This window comes from Scyliorhinus torazame, chromosome 18 (assembly GCF_047496885.1).
Source record: "Scyliorhinus torazame isolate Kashiwa2021f chromosome 18, sScyTor2.1, whole genome shotgun sequence".
NCBI lineage: Eukaryota > Metazoa > Chordata > Chondrichthyes > Carcharhiniformes > Scyliorhinidae > Scyliorhinus > Scyliorhinus torazame.
Genome location: NC_092724.1, coordinates 21,369,555 through 21,386,086, shown reverse-complemented (window position 1 = coordinate 21,386,086; position 16,532 = coordinate 21,369,555). Strand labels below are relative to the sequence as shown.

Here is a 16,532-nt window from a genome sequence, read left to right as displayed (position 1 = left end):
CCTCCATCTCTCTCATAAATGCCGCCAACACCCCCCCAGACTTTGGCTTGGAGCAGTCCACCTTCGGATCCACAACCATGTTCCAATCACCCCATCCCCCCGGATCAACTGATGTGTGTCCATATTCAGGATAGTTGCCACCACCCTCTTCATAAACTCTACATTATCACAATTTGGAGCATTTACATTAACCAAAACTACCGATCTGCACTCCAATACCCCCGAGACCATCACATATCTGTCCCCCCTGATCTTCCACCACCTTCTGCATCTTAAATCGGACTCTTTTATTGATCAGGATTTCCACTCCTCCCCTGGGCCCTACTAAGCCCCGAAAGATGTGTTGTGAGGTGAATTGGACATTCTGAATTTTCCCTCTGTGTACCCGAACAGCGCTGGAGTGTGGTGACCAGAGGATTTTCACAGTAACTTCATGGCAGTGTTATTGTAAGCCTACTTGTGACAATAAAGATTATTATTATAACAAAGCCCGAGTGGGATATAGCTGGCTTACCCAAGCCTGCTCCTTCACCCTCAGGGGAGTCTTCAGCAACAGCACCGCATCAGCCCTCAAGTTCTTCAGATGAGCAATAATCCTCACCTGTTTTACTGGGCGTCCCAGCCCCGCACATTCCATGTCACGAACCGAATCGGGGGTTCTCGCTCCTCCCATCCCCTTGGACCAACCATCACACTTATGGCGATACTCCCAATACCCCACCACACACCGGCCAGAAGGCCCCACCCAGGCTGGCACCTAGCCCCACCCATCAGATGGCACAACGAACACACCTCAGTGACCGTCAGCAACCTACCCATTCACTATCCCAAACCCCACCCCCCCAAAATACTTCCTCTAGAAACAGCTCCTATCTCCACCACCATCCCCATCCCCTCCACCATTCACACCTCTTAGGCGTACCAAACCCTGCACACACAGGATCAGCAGGTCGCAGCCCCTCCTCCCACCTCGCTCCCGTTTACTGGCAACCTGCAGTTTGCTAGCCGGGTAGACCAACCCCTCCCCCCCCCCCCACCCCCTCCCCCGACCAGAGACTCCCTCACCGAATAACCAACAAAAAGGAGTCCTCCACACCCACCTTAATATTCAAAAACCCATTCCTCCATTCCCAACCGCTCTTACCCCCTCTCCATTTTCATACACCCCATACCAGCCCCTAAAACCACAGAAGACAAAGGAGAGAAACGACCCCATTCTCCGAACACTGCCCAAACTTTTCAATTAACAATTCGCAATACCATAATACAAAAGGAATAACAACACCCCAATAAAACAAAGAAAATACAAAACACGCAGCTCTTTCAAAACAAAGTCCCACTTCCACCGTTCTCAGTTCAGGCCAAGTCCCTCTGCCTTCACCAGCGCCTCCGCCTCCTCCAAGGTCTCCGGTGATCCCTAGAGTTGTGCATGACCCTCAACTTTGCTGAGTAGGCCGCTCCAAAACACACTCCGCTTTTGCCTTTTGAACGTGTTATAACCTGCCTACTTACCATTGGCTGGGGACTAATGACAATCCCACAATCCTGTGGGATTGTGAGCTTCCCGAATGAGAGGGGCGGAGAAACCATTAGTAAACTCCTAGTATAAATAAAGCTGGCCAGTTTAGGAACCGGGAGGAAGGAGTGTGCAGCAAGGGAAGTTGCTGCTGCTGTTATATATATATGTTATTGTAAATAAATGTTATTACTTTGTATCTTTAAAACTCGTGCTGGATTCTTCGTGGCCCTCACAAAATAAGGCAACCCATCTTCTCGCCAAATCCACCGTGATGTCTTGGTATATCTGATAACCACTGCCTTCCCACCTCACCTCACGGTTCTGCTTAGCCCATCGCAGCACTCTCTCCTTCGCCTGGTAACTGTGAAAGCAAACTATCACAGCTCGAGGTGGCTGGTTGGCCCTTGGCTTCAGCTGGGGCGACCGATGCGCCCTGTCCAGCTTGAAGGGGGCTTCATCCCCCTCCCCCAACGGCTTCCCAAACATTGTTGAAAAGTACTCCGGGCCCTCCACGCCCTCTGGCAGCCCTGCGATCCGTAAATTCAGCCACCAGGGCCTGTCTTCCAGGTCTTAGAATCATAGAATCCACAGTGCAGAAGGAGACCATTCATTCCATCGAGTCTACACCGGCCCCTGAAAGAGCCCCCTATCTAAGCCCGCATCTCCACCCTATCCCCATAGCCCAGCAACCCCACCTAACATTTGGACACTACGGGGCAATTTAGCATGGCCAATCCACATAACCTGCACATCTTTGAACTGTGGGAGGAAACCGGAGCACCCGGATGAAAACCCACACAGATACGGGGAGAACGTGCAGACTTCGCACAGACAGTCACCCAAGACCGGGAATTGAACCCGGTGCTAAACACTGTGTTACCATGCCGCCTTTGCTCTCAAGCCTTTATTACTGTCCTCCACCTTCAACAGCTCGGCCGCCAGAGACACGAGCTGGTGACTGAGCCTCCACATTGCCGCCTCCACCCCCTCAACACCTGACCATGCTCCAGCACCGTCTCTGACATCTTTCCAATCACGTCCTTTATCGCGGCCAACGAGTCCTCTACCGACTGCTAAAGACACTCCAGCATCTCCCTCCCATGCTACTCAAAATGTTTACTGAACTGCTTCGCAAACACAGCCGCCATCACCTCTACCAGCGTATCCATCGTTACTGACAGAGCCCCACCCGGAGAGCCCACCACCACCATCTTTCCCCCCACAGCATTCCTCACTGAACTCGACCCTGCAGGCCCACTAAAGCGCACATCTTTCTTCAAAATATTAGACATCCTCCTGTCTCCAACTTTCAAATGGGACAGGTTTCCCTGCAAAATGTCAAAAACCAAAGACCCTGGCAGGAGCTAGCCAACGTGTGATCTCTTCCTACACGTTGCCACCAGACGTCCCTCGCTTACAAGGGAATTGAGAGATTGTATTCCATCTAAGGAAAAAGTTTACCAATTGGCCAAGAAAAACAACAGGTCTGAGGATTGAGAGCAGTTTAGAATTCAGCAAAGGAGGGCCAAGGGATTTATTAAGATGGCGAAAATAGAGTGCGAGAATACGCTTGTACGGAACATAGAAACTAGTTTTGCCATCTTAATAAATCCCTTGGCCCTCCTTTGCTGAATTCTAAACTGCTCTCAATCCTCAGACCTAGTTTCTATAGGTGAAGAGAAAAAGATTGGTGAAGACAAATGGAGGTCTCTTACAGTCAGAAACTTGGGAATTTATAATGGGGGACAAAAAAATGGCTGAGCAACTAAACACATATTTTGGTTTTGTCTTCACAAATGAAGACACATAAGATACCAGAAATGTTGGGGATTGCAGGGCTTAGTGAGAGGGAGGAACTGAAGGAGATAAATATTCGTAAAGAAATGGTGTTGGGGAAATTGATGGGATTGCAGTGTCCCAGGTTAGGTGGATTGGCCATGCTAAATTGCCCCTTAGTGTCCAGCTTCATTATCCTCAGGGATTTATTATTTTTCTCACCAAAACCGAACAGCAATAAATCCAATGAATCAATAAAATGTAGCTTCTATAAGAGTGGCTCCAGGGGGTGGGGCTTTACCTTTAAGGCCTGCCACGAAGGGGGCGTGGCCCCACGGTTCCTAATTTGAATATTGATATATGTAAAACAAAATGATGACGTATGTCGATGGGATTCCCGCCTCCTCCGGTTCTGATTGGACAATGGAGCCGGCTTTATTCATGAGCCGACCGGCCTTTCATTGGTCGCTGTTTGTATCAATCGGAGCAGCGAAAGTCTCTGATTGGTCAGCAAAACCTAGGGAGCCAGGGGTTTGTCATTTCCTTCCGGGTTCTGCGGCACGTGATTGGGGGTTTCTGGTCACCGGGAAAAGGGAGACTGACAGAGAGGAGGCAGAGATACAGGAGGGTAGAGATGGGGGGGATAGTGGTGGGACAGGGACAGAGATAGGGGATAGAGTCAGAGACAGGGAGGGGACAGAGACGGGACGAGTCAGAGACAGGGGACAGAGTCAGAGGACAGAGACAGGGGACAGGGTTAGCGACAGGGTTCAGGGTCAGAGACAGGGGACAGAGTCAGAGACGGGGGACAGGGTCAGAGACAGGGGACAGGGTCAGAGACAGGGAACAGGGTCAGAGACAGGGAACAGGGTCAGAGACAGGGAACAGGGTCAGAGGCAGGGGACAGGGTCAGAGACAGGGGACAGGGTCCAGGGTTAGAGACAGGGGACAGGGTTAGAGACAGGGGACAGGGTTAGAGACAGGGGACAGGGTTAGAGACAGGGGACAGGGTTAGAGACAGGGGACAGGGTCCAGGGTCAAAGACAGGGGACAGGGTCAGAGTCAGGGGACAGAGGACAGAGTCAAGGACAGGGTCAGAGTCAGAATCTAGGCACAGCAGTGGAATCAGTAAGATCAGTAAGAGGTGGATTCAGGTAGAGAGACAGGTTGGGGTATAGATAGAGATGGACTGACAGGGAAAGGGGAAGTGAAGGAGGTGAGTAGAGGGGGGAAGAGAGAGAGAGGAAGGAAGGAAGAGAGAGAGAGGAAGAAAGAGAGAGGCAAGATGGAACGATAGATAGAAAGGACCGAGAGGAAAAGAAGTACCTGGGTAGGGAGAGAGGAGTGGGGCTCGGGTTTACAGAGGGAACTGAACAAGGGACCCCACACAGGATTGGGAAAGCAATACAGAGAGATAGTGTAGGAGGGAGGTGGAGACGAGCTGAGAGACACACTTAGTGGGGGGGGGGGGTGAGATCAAGGATTAAGGGAGGAAGAGGCAGTAAATCTGAGAACTGCGGTTATTCTGACAGGTGAAGCATCATAAAGTTCAATCCATGCTTAGGCAGCTGGGCAGTAGCTAGAGTCAGGATCGAGCGAGTGAGGAGCCCATCCTGGGATAGACAACATAGACTATTCCAATTTTCTGTTTTATTAGTACAAGGGTTTTACTGAAACAGATTGTAAATGTATTGTGCAAACTCATGGTTAAGAAAATAATATATCCAGAAAGTAGCATTTTAATGGTGTTAGTTGAGTGATGATGAAGATTAAATATTAAATGTATGGATTGAATCTTGCTGCTGTTAGAAGGGTAGATTGTAATCTGATTTATGATATCTCTGGGGTTGAAGGTCGGCTGTTTGCTTTAATTTTGAACATTGCACTTTGGTGAGAAGGTCGGCTTTGCATACTCAGGAGGGCCTAGTCAATAACATTTGCAGAGGGACTTGAAGATTTCTGTCAGAGACAGTGGGCTGGAGTTGTGTTCTGTCCGTTAGTCAAACACCTCTCCCCTCAGTATTTGGAATGTCGGTCCCTCCGCCCTATCAGAGTTTCTTTGTCCGCCTGCTCGGTTACTGGAAGCCTCTGTTCACTGGCAAGCTCCTGTTTGTCACCAACACTGTGAGCTGTGGAGCACTGATGGCTACTGGAGACATGATCCAACAAACCCGGGAGATCTGGCAGGAGCCTAGCCGTGTGCGCCAGTGGGCTCGAACGGGTAAAGTATTGATTATAGTACTTTTCTTCATCACCGACCTCAGCACGCCCGGGGTGCTGCCCAGCCAGCGACATACCTTTCTGAAGTGTGGTCAATGTCGTATGAACCCCAGCATGGAGATTTCCCAACGGCGTGTGGATGCCCACAATGGCAAAACCTCATTGGCCGGCTGCCGGGATGGAGAATCCAGTTGCCGGCGGGGGCGCGCCGGTGTGGCAGGATGGAAAATCCCTCCTGACGTCTTTGACATTGCAGCAGTCCCTCATTACTACACTCGGAGTGGCCATTTAGACCATCGATTCTGCATCGACCCTCCAAAAGAGAACCCGACCTAGGCCCACTCCCCCTATCCCTGTAACCCCACCCAACCTGCACACTTTTGGACACTAAGGGGCAATTTAGCATGGGCAATCCAGCTAATCTGCACATTGTTGTTGGGAGTGCAGCGAAGGTTCACCAGACTGATTCCTGGGATGGTAGGATTGTTGTATGTGGTGAGATTGGATCAAGTGGGCCTGTATTCACTGGAATTGAGAAGAATAAGAGGCTGGACAGACTGGATGCAGGAATATTGGCTCCTCTGGCTGGGGGGGGGGGGGGGGGGGGGGGTCACAATCTCAGGATACTGGATAGGCCATTTAGGACTGAGATGAGAAGAAATTCCTTCACTCATGAGGGGGGCGAACCTGTCGAATTGTCTCCCATGGACGGCTGTGGAGGTCAAGTCACTGAATATATTTAAGAAGGAACTAGATTTCTAGGTGTTAAGGAGCCTAGGGAGAGCGTGGGGAGATGGAAGATCAGCCACGATCATATTGATTGGTGGAGTAGGCTCGAAGGGCCGGATGGGGGCCTCCTGTTTATATTTTCTATATTTCCACGTCCTGTGTCAGCCTTCTGATTTGCCAATAACTTCTTTCAATTTTCAAGCCACCCTCTTTCTACCTCTTCCTTTTCTTCCTTGAAATCTTCTCTCCGTTCCATCACTTCGTAACTCACTTCCTTTTAAGATGTGCTCTACCCAGCTCCTGGGCTGGTTTAGCACGGGGCTAAATCGCTGGCTTTGAAAGCAGACCAAGGCAGGCCAGCAGCACTGTTCAATTCCCGTACCGGCCTCCCCGAACAGGCGCCGGAATGTGGCGACCAGTAACTTCATTTGAAGCCTACTTGTGACAATAAGCGATTTTCATTTCATTTCATTCCCTCTATTCAGCAAGTTGTCCTCCCCTTTCCCCAAGGTTCAGGTCTTCCATCCAAACAGAACCACACTTCAAATCAAACTCTTTTACAAGACACGCCTTGTGTATTTTACAAGTCACGCCTTGAGTTTATTCAGCTTTCTGGTTTGTAATGGTCTCTGACCGAACACAGCCTTTCCTGTTGCTATGCTTCTTATTTTGGTTTTGCATCTTCCATCTGCAGATATTATTCTGAAATACTTGAACTTTTGCTCCTGTTCTAGTTCTCTTCCTCCTGTGAATATATGAATATTTCTTGATGATTTTTGAGATATTCATCACATTGGCTTTTCCAGCATTCACTTTCATTCCCGTTCGGCGATCGGCCGGAGAATGCCATTAACGGGCGAATCGCAGGCGGCGCCATTTTTACGACGCTCCGCCCCCTCAACGGCGTACTTGAGGAGTAGGCCGCATGCCGTATGGACGGCCTCAGGACGTCACTTGAGGCCCTCCCCCAATGCTCCGCCCCCGATGGGCCAGATCCCCGACGGCGCCGCCACAGTCCGGGGGGAGGGGTGCGGAGCCGGTCTGCTGGCAGCGGGGGCTTCGGTGGGGGCTGGGGGGACTGGTGGGGGGATGGCCCGGCGAGGCTGTTGCACGGCACGGCCGCCGCTGTGCCCATGCACGGCCACGGACCCGGCCATTCTCTGGCTGTACCCGCAGTTAAGGCCCGGGACTTTACGCTGCACGGCTTATATTTCATATGATCCTCAGACGAAGGATCAGTGCGCGGACATAGCCGCACGATCGGAGAATCCAGCCCCCTGGATCTCCACAGATGCTGTCAGACCTGCGATTGTCAAGTATTTTCTGTTTTTGTGTCAGATTCCAGCTTCCGCACTAATTTGCTTTTATATTGATAGAATCCAAACTTGCAATGGTGTTTTCAATTTATTTTATTTAAAAAAAAAAATATTCACAGTGGTTAGCATTATGACTTCACAGCGCGAGGGTCCCAGATTCGATTCCCGGCTTGGGTCACTGTCTGTGCGGAGTCTGCACGTTCTTCCCATGTCTGCGTGGGTTTCCTCCGGGTGCTCCGGTTTCCTCCCACTTGTCCCGCAAGAAGTGCTGTTAGATGAATTGGACATTCTGACTTCTCACTCTGTGTACCCGGACAGGTGCCGGAGTGTGGCGACTGGGGGATTTTCACAGTAACTTCATTGCACTGTTAATGTAAGCCTATTTGTGACAAAGATTATTATTATTAATAAAATATTTGTTCATGAGATGCAGGCATTGCAGGCTGTGCCTGCATTTATTGCCCATCCCTAATTGTCCTTGAGAGGGCCGTTAAGAGTCAACCACATTGCTGTGGGTCTGGAGTCACATGTAGGCCAGACCAGGTAACGATAGCAGATTTCCTTCCCTAAAGGATATTAGTGAACCAGTTGGATATTTTATGACAATCGACAATGGTTTAATAGTTATCATTAGACTTTTAATTCCAGATTTTTATTTAATTCATATTTCACCATCTGCAGTGGCTGGATTTGAACCTGGGTCCGCAGAGCAGTACTCTGGGCCTCTGGTTTACTAGTGCGGTGACAGTACCACAACGCCACGGGAACTCAGGATTGATATTTTCTGCTCTACTTAATCTCTGAACGTATAAGAGCTGTTGCCCCTTTTGCGTGAAGTGGATTCCGGGCGGGATATTCACATGATTGACAGTATCACTGTCTGCTCTCTCCACATCATCACAGGTCGAATGTTTGCTACCGGCTGTTTAATGGGACCCTTTGGGCATTTTTGGTACACGGCACTAGATGGAAGGTTCCCAGGAAGGACCACGCACATTGTGCTGAAGAAAGTTCTGTTGGACCAGCTCATTGCCTCACCTATATTTGGCATCATCTATTTCTGTGGTAAGTGTAACATTTCTGTGTCCTCAGACATCTCGGCCTTGACAGTCGCCCCCTCTCAGCCTCCTGACACCACCCAGTTGCAAACCCTTTCTGGTGCTCTTATTCGATCTGTGAAAAAGGCCTAATAAAAAGCAGCCCGCAAATCAAATGAGCAAAACTGTATAACACTGGGGTGGAGTACTGGTGGGGACGGGTCTGTCACTGTATAACACTGGGGTACAGTACTGGTGGAGATGGGCCTGTCACTGTATAACACTGGGGTACAGTACTGGTGGGGATGGGTCTGTCACTGTATAACACTGGGGTACAGTACTGGTGGGGGTCAGGTCTGTCACTGTATAACACTGGGGTACAGTACTGGTGGGGGACAGGTCTGACACTGTATAACACTGGGGTACAGTACTGGTGGGGGTCAGGTCTGTCACTGTATAACACTGGGGTACAGTACTGGTGGGGGACAGGTCTGACACTGTATAACACTGGGGTACAGTACTGGTGGGGACAGGTCTGTCACGGTATAACACTGGGGTACAGTACTGGTGGAGATGGGCCTGTCACTGTATAACACTGGGGTACAGTACTGGTGGGGACAGGTCTGTCACTGTATAACACTGGGGTACAGTACTGGTGGAGATGGGCCTGTCACTGTATAACACTGGGGTACAGTACTGGTGGGGACAGGTCTGTCACTGTATAACACTGGGGTACAGTACTGGTGGGGACAGGTCTGTCACTGTATAACACTTGGATACGGTACTGGTGGAGATGGGCCTGTCACTGTGTAACACTGGGATACGGTACTGGTGGGGACAGGTTTGTCACTGTATAACACTGGGGTACAGTACTGGTGGAGATGGGCCTGTCACTGTATAACACTGGGGTACAGTACTGGTGGGGACAGGTCTGTCACTGTATAACACTGGGTACAGTACTGGTGGGGATGGGTCTGTCACTGTATAACACTGGGGTACAGTACTGGTGGAGATGGGCTTGTCACTGTATAACACTGGGGTACAGTACTGGTGGGGACAGGTCTGTCACTGTATAACACTGGGTACAGTACTGGTGGGGATGGGTCTGTCACTGTATAACACTGGGGTACAGTACTGGTGGAGATGGGCTTGTCACTGTATAACACTGGGGTACAGTACTGGTGGGGACAGGTCTGTCACTGTATAACACTGGGGTACAGTATTGGTGGGGATGGGTCTGTCACTGTATAACACTGGGGTACAGTACTGGTGGAGATGGGCCTGTCACTGTATAACACTGGGGTACAGTACTGGTGGGGACAGGTCTGTCACTGTATAACACTGGGTACAGTACTGGTGGGGATGGGTCTGTCACTGTATAACACTGGGGTACAGTACTGGTGGAGATGGGCCTGTCACTGTATAACACTGGGGTACAGTACTGGTGAGGACAGGTCTGTCACTGTATAACACTGGGGTACAGTACTGGTGGGGACGGGTCTGTCACTGTATAACACTGGGGTACAGTACTGGTGGGGATGGATCTGTCACTGTATAACACTGGGGTACAGTACTGGTGGGGACAGGTCTGTCACTGTATAACACTGGAGTACAGTACTGGTGGGGACGGGTCTGTCACTGTATAACACTGGGGTACAGTACTGGTGGGGATGGATCTGTCACTGTATAACACTGGGGTACAGTACTGGTGGGGACAGGTCTGTCACTGTATAACACTGGAGTACAGTACTGGTGGGGATGGGTCTGTCACTGTATAACACTGGGGTACAGTACTGGTGAGGACAGGTCTGTCACTGTATAACACTGGGGTACAGTACTGGTGGGGACAGGTCTGTCACTGTATAACACTGGGGTACAGTATTGGTGGGGATGGGTCTGTCACTGTATAACACTGGGGTACAGTATTGGTGGAGATGGGCCTGTCACTGTATAACACTGGGGTACAGTACTGGGAGGGACAGGTCTGTCACTGTATAACACTGGGGTACAGTACTGGTGGGGATGAGTTCGAGGTTAGCTGCCTATCTTTGACAAAGCCCGTCTGGTCCTCTGCGACCACCTCTGGTACGCAGTATTCTAGCTTTTTGGCTAGGAATTTGGTGTACGAAATGTATAACAACAGGTCATCCGCGTATAGCGAAACCCTGTGCTCGACGCCCGCCTCGCAGAATCCCTTTCCAATCCCTCGACTCTCTAAGTGCCATAGCCAATGGCTCTATAGCCAAGGCAAGGCAGCCCTGTGTTGACTCACGGTGCAGGCCAAAATATCCCAAACGCACCCGGTTTGTCTGTACTCTTGTGACCGATGCCTTGTACAGCAAATGGACCCAGTCCACAAACCCCTGCACGAACCCCAACCAGCCCAGCACCTCCCACAGGTATTCCCACTCCATCTGGTCAAAAGCCTTCTCTGCGTCCATCGCCTCTACCACCTCTGCTTCCTGCCTCTCTGGAAGCATCATAATTAGGAACAGCTTCTTCCCCACAGCTACTAGACTCCTCAACAACTCCCCCTCGGACTGATCTGTTCCCTGTAAGAACACTATTCACGACGCCCTATGCTGCTCTTGCTCATGTATTTGCTTTGTTTGGCCCCTTGTTCCACACTGTAACCAATCACTGTTTGTCAATGTACCATTTGTCAATCTGTTGATTTTTCTTTTTTGGTTTACTATGTACGTACTGTGTACGTTCCCTTGGCTGCAGAAAAATACTATTATTTTAAGGTAAAGTGTCAAAATGGCAGGAGATCCCAGACCCGTGTTATGCTCCTCGTGCTCAATGTGGGAGTTCAGAGACGCGGCCGATGCCCCTGACCCCTTCATGTGCGGGAAGTGTGTCCAGCTGCAGCTCACTTTGGATCATCCGCGATGCTGAGGAGGTCGTGGATAGCACGTTCAGTGAGTTGGTCACACCGCAGATTAGGGTTGGTGAGGGAGACTGGGAATGGGTGACCAAAAGGCAGAGAAAGAGCAGGAAGGCAGTGCAGGTGTCCCCTGCGGTCATCTCCCTCCAAAACAGGTATACCGTTTTGGATACTGTTGGGGGAGATGACTCACCAGGGGAAGGGAGTAGTAGCCAGGTTCATGGCACCGTGGCTGGCTCTGCTGCACAGAAGGGCGGGAAAAAGACTTGCAGGGCTATAGTCATAGGGGATTCAATCGTAAGGGGAGTAGACAGGCATTTCTGTGGTCGAAAACGAGACTCCCAAATGGTATGTTGCCTCCCGGGTGCACGGGTCAGAGATGTCTCAGATTGGCTGCAGGACATACTGAATGGGGAGGGTGAACAGCCAGTTGTCGTGGTGCAGATAGGCACCAACGATATAGGTAAAAAACGGGATGAGGTCCTACAATCAGAATTTAGGGAGTTAGGAGATAAGTTTAAAAAGTAAGACCTCAAAGGTAGTAATCTCAGGATTGCTACAAGTGCCACGAGACAGTCAGAGTAGAAATTCAAGAATAGTCAGAATGAATATGTGGCTTGAGAGATACAGGAGGGGAAGGGGTTCAGATTTTTGGGACATTGGAACCGGTTCTGGGGGCGGTGGGACCATTACAAATCGGATGGTCTACACCTGGGCAGGACTGGAACCAATGTCCTAGGGGGTGCTTTTGCTTACACTGTTGGGGAGGTTTTAAACTAATGTGGGAAGGGGATGGGAACCACATTAGGAAGTTGGAGATCAGTAAAGAGGCAGCAACTAAAGCCAGTAAGGTACTAGATAATAAACTCATTGTGACTAAGGGGAAGAGTAGACGGGGAAGAGATGATGAATGCAAAGGGACAGGTGGTCTGAGGTGCATTTGTTTTAATGCGAGAAGTGTAGCAGGTAAGGCAGATGAACTTAGGGCTTGGATTAGTACCTGGGAATATGAAGTTATTGGTATTACTGAGACTTGGTTGAGGGAAGGGCAAGATTGGCAACTAAATATACCAGGGTATAGATGCTTCAGGAGGGATAGAGAGGGAGGTAAAAGGGGTGGAGGAGTTGCATTACTGGTCAGAGATGATATCACAGCTGTGATTAAGGAGGGCACTATGGAGGATTCGAGCGCTGAGGAAATATGGGTAGAGCTAAGAAATAGGAAGGGTGCAGTAACATTGTTAGGGACTTTACTACAGGCCTCCCAAAAGCGAGCGTGAAGTAGAGGTACAAATATGTAAACAGATCATAGAAAAATGGTGGAGCAATAGGGTGGTCGTGATGGGAGATTTTAACTTCCCCAACATTGAATGGGACTCGTGTAGTGTTGGAGGAGTAGATGGAGCAGAATTTGTAAGGAGCATCCAGGAGAGTTTTTTAGAGCAGTATGTAAATAGTCCAACTCGGGAAGGGGCCATACTGGACCTGGTATTGGGGAATGATCCCGGCCAGGTGGGTGAAGTTTCAGTCAGTGATTACTTTGGGAATAGCGATCACAATTCCGTAAGTTTTAGAATACTCATGGACAAAGACGAGAGTGCTCCTAAAGGAAGAGTGCTAAATTGGGAAAAGGCCAAGTATAACAAAATTCGGCAGGAGCTAGGGAATGTGGATTGGGAGCAGCTTTTTATGGGTAAATCCACATTTGAAATGTGGGAGTCTTTTAAGGAAAGGTTGATTAGAGTGCAGGACAGACATGTCCCTGCGAAAATGAGGGATAGAAATGGCAAGATTAGGGAACCATGGATGACGGGTGGAATTGTGAGAATAGCTAAGATGAAAAAGTAAGTATATATAAGATCTAGGCGATTTAAAACTGATGAAGCTTTGGAGGAATATCGGGAAAGTAGGACAAATCTCAAACCCGCAATAAAGAGGTCTAAAAGGGGTCATGAAATATCTTTGGCTAACAGGGTTAAGGAAAATCCCAAAGCCTTTTATTCGTTTATAAAGAGCAAGAGGGTAACTAGAGAAAGGATTGGCCCACTTAAAGACAAAAGAGGGAATTTATGTGTTGAGTCAGAGGCAATGGGTGAGATTCTTAATGAATACTTTGCATCGGTATTCACCAAGGAGAGGGACATGACGGATGTTGAGGTTAGGGATGGATGTTTAAATACTCTAGGTCAAGTCGGCATAAGGAAGGGGGAAGTTTTGGGTATTCTAAAAGGCATTAAGGTGGACAAGTCCCCAGGTCTGGATGGGATCTATCCCAGGTTATTGAAAGAAGCGAGGGACGAAATAGCTGGGGCCTTAACAGATATCTTTGCAGCATCCTTGAGCACGGGTGAGGCCCCGGAGGACTGGAGAATTGCTAATGTTGTCTCTGTGTTTAAGAAGGGTAGCAGGGATAATCCAGGGAATTATAGACCTGTGAGCTTGACGTCAGTGATAGGCAAACTGTTGGAGAAGATACTGAGGGATAGGATCTATTCACATTTGGAAGAAAATAGACTTATCAGTGATAGGCAGCATGGTTTTGTGCAGGGAAGGTCATGTCTTACAAACCTAATAGAATTCTTTGAGGAAGTGACAAAGTTAATTGATGAGGGAAGGGCTGAAGATGTCATATACATGGACTTCAGTAAGGCGTTTGATAAAGTCTCCCATGGCAGGCTGATGGAAAAATTGAAGTTGCATGGGGTTCAGGGTGTACGAGCTAGATGGATAAAGAACTGGCTGGGCAACAGGAGACAGAGTAGTGGTGGAAGAGAGTGTCTCAAAATGGAGAAAGGTGACTAGTGGTGTTCCACAGGGATCCGTGCTTGGGCCACTGTTGTTTGTGATATACATAAATGATCTGGACAAAGGTATAGATGGTCTGATTAGCAAGTTTGCAGATGATACTAAGAATGGTGGAGTTGCAGATAGCGAGGGGGACTGTCAGAGAATACAGCAAAATATGGATAGATTGGAGAGTTGGGCAGAGAAATGGCAGATGGAGTTCAATCCAGGCAAATGTGAGGTGATGCATTTTGGAAGATCTAATTCAAGAGCGGACTATACGGTCAATGGAAGAGTCCTGGGGAAAATTGATGTAGAGAGAGATCTGGGAGTTCAGGTCCATTGTACCCTGAAGGTGGCAACGCAGGTCGATAGAGTGGTCAAGAAGGCATACAGCATGCTTTCCTTCATCGGACGGGGTATTGAGTACAAGAGTCGGCAGGTCATGTTACAGTTGTATAGGACTTTGGTTAGGCCACATTTGGAGTACTGCGTGCAGTTCTGGTCACCACATTACCAGAAGGATGTGGATGCTTTAGAGGGGTGCAGAGGAGGTTCACCAGGATGTTGTCTGGTATGGAGGGTGCTAGCTATGAAGAAAGGTTGAGTAGATTAGGATTGTTTTCGTTGGAAAGACGGAGGTTGAGGGGGGACCTGATTGAGGTCTATAAAATTATGAGAGGTATGGACAGGGTGGATAGCAATAAGCTTTTTCCAAGAGTGGGGGTGTCAATTACAAGAGGTCACGATTTCAAGGTGAAAGAGGGAAAGTTTAAGGGAGATGTGCGTGGAAAGTTTTTTATGCAGAGGGTGGTGGGTGCCTGGAACGCTTTGCCAGCGGAGGTGGTAGAGGCGGGCACGATAGCATCATTTAAGATGCGTCTAGACAGATATATGAACGGGCAGGGACCAGAGGGAAGTAGATCCTTAGAAAATAGAAGACAGGTTTAGATAAAGGATCTGGATCGGAGCAGGCTGGGAGGGCTGAAGGGCCTGTTCCTGTGCTGTAATTTTCTTTGTTCTTTGTTCTTATTCACTGTACTTCGGTACATGTGACAATAAATCAAATCATATCAAATCTGAGCCTGGGCTACAGTTGATTCAATTTAGATTACAGATCAGCAGTGATCTTGTAGATCAGTAGAATAGTCTCCGAATTCAACAGCTATGTTAGACTCTTGTGGTGAATATTTTACTGAAGACCCTCGTGATGTGCCCTGACAGGAGTGGGAACATTAGAAGGCCATAATCCCATGGAGTGCCTGATGGAGTTCAAGAGAAAGTTCTGGGAATTTTACAAGGTAAATGTTTTAATTGTTTCATTATGACGATTTGATTTTCACCTACGATCCTGTCCTTTATAGACACATCCTCTTTAGCTTTGCACACTTTGGCCAGGACTGTATATTAGTCTCATAAAAAACACAAGCTCTTTTCGATTTTACAGTTTAACCGAAGTTCATGTAGCAGAGCCACTAGATTGAGGTTTTTACAAAAGATTAGACTGAATCATAAATTGTGATCCAGCTTGGGCTGGTGTAAGCTGTAGTTTACGGTGTTGGATTTCTGGCCTCTGAATCACAAGGTTGTGGGTTCAAACCCTACTTCAGATCTCAGCACGGTGGTTAGCACTGTAGCTTCACAGCGTCAGGGTCCCAGGTTCGATTCCCGGCTTGGGTCACTGTCTGTGGGGAGTCTGCACGTTCTCCCCGTGGCTGCGTGGGTTTCCTCCGGGTGCTCCGGTTTCCTGCCACTAGTCTCGAAAGACGTGATGTTAGATAATTTGGACATTCTGAATTCTCCCTCTGTGTACCCGAACAGGCGCCGGAATGTGGCGACTAGGAGATTTTCACGGTAACGTCATTGTGGTGTTAATGTAAGCCTACTTGTGACAATTATAAAGATTATTATTAATATCCTTTTGGATGAGGATGTGAAACCGAGTCTCCATCGGTCCTTGTTAAAGATGAGTGACACTATTTTCCAAACAAGACCAGGGAATTCTGTCTGGCTGACCTGATCAATATTTATCCCTCAGCATGCTTCTTGTGATGTTGATTGTCCGGTAAATTTGCTCAATCCTGTTTTTCTGGGAGCTGATGTGTTCGGTGCTCTGGATCCGTGGAACACATACAGGCCACCAACACTTAAAATAGTACAACACTATTTTATTAAGTTAGAAACTGTTGAACATACTTTCACTGTGGGTTAACACGATGTTAGATTAAACTAAAGACCTATGCCTGTCCTAACCAGTCTATGCA

The 16,532-nt window shown here is 48.7% G+C and overlaps 1 protein-coding gene and 1 long non-coding RNA gene across 2 annotated transcripts in view; one reads left to right on the top strand and one right to left on the bottom strand.

Annotated features, from left to right (window-relative positions):
- The first annotated feature begins 4,290 nt into the window (after positions 1–4,290).
- The window catches only part of mpv17l2 (MPV17 mitochondrial inner membrane protein like 2), a 31,099-nt gene continuing 18,857 nt past the window's right edge, over positions 4,291–16,532 (top strand). The window contains exons 1-3 of the mRNA XM_072482342.1: positions 4,291–5,516; positions 8,464–8,625; positions 15,493–15,569. Coding sequence (XP_072338443.1) covers positions 5,324–5,516; positions 8,464–8,625; positions 15,493–15,569 — 432 coding nt within the window. The 5' untranslated portion in view covers positions 4,291–5,323. The remainder of the gene's footprint in view (positions 5,517–8,463; positions 8,626–15,492; positions 15,570–16,532) is intronic.
- Positions 7,636–16,532, bottom strand: part of LOC140395022 (uncharacterized) — a 29,640-nt gene continuing 20,743 nt past the window's right edge. The window contains exon 2 of the long non-coding RNA XR_011936095.1: positions 7,636–7,939. This is a non-coding gene — a long non-coding RNA (uncharacterized lncRNA). The remainder of the gene's footprint in view (positions 7,940–16,532) is intronic.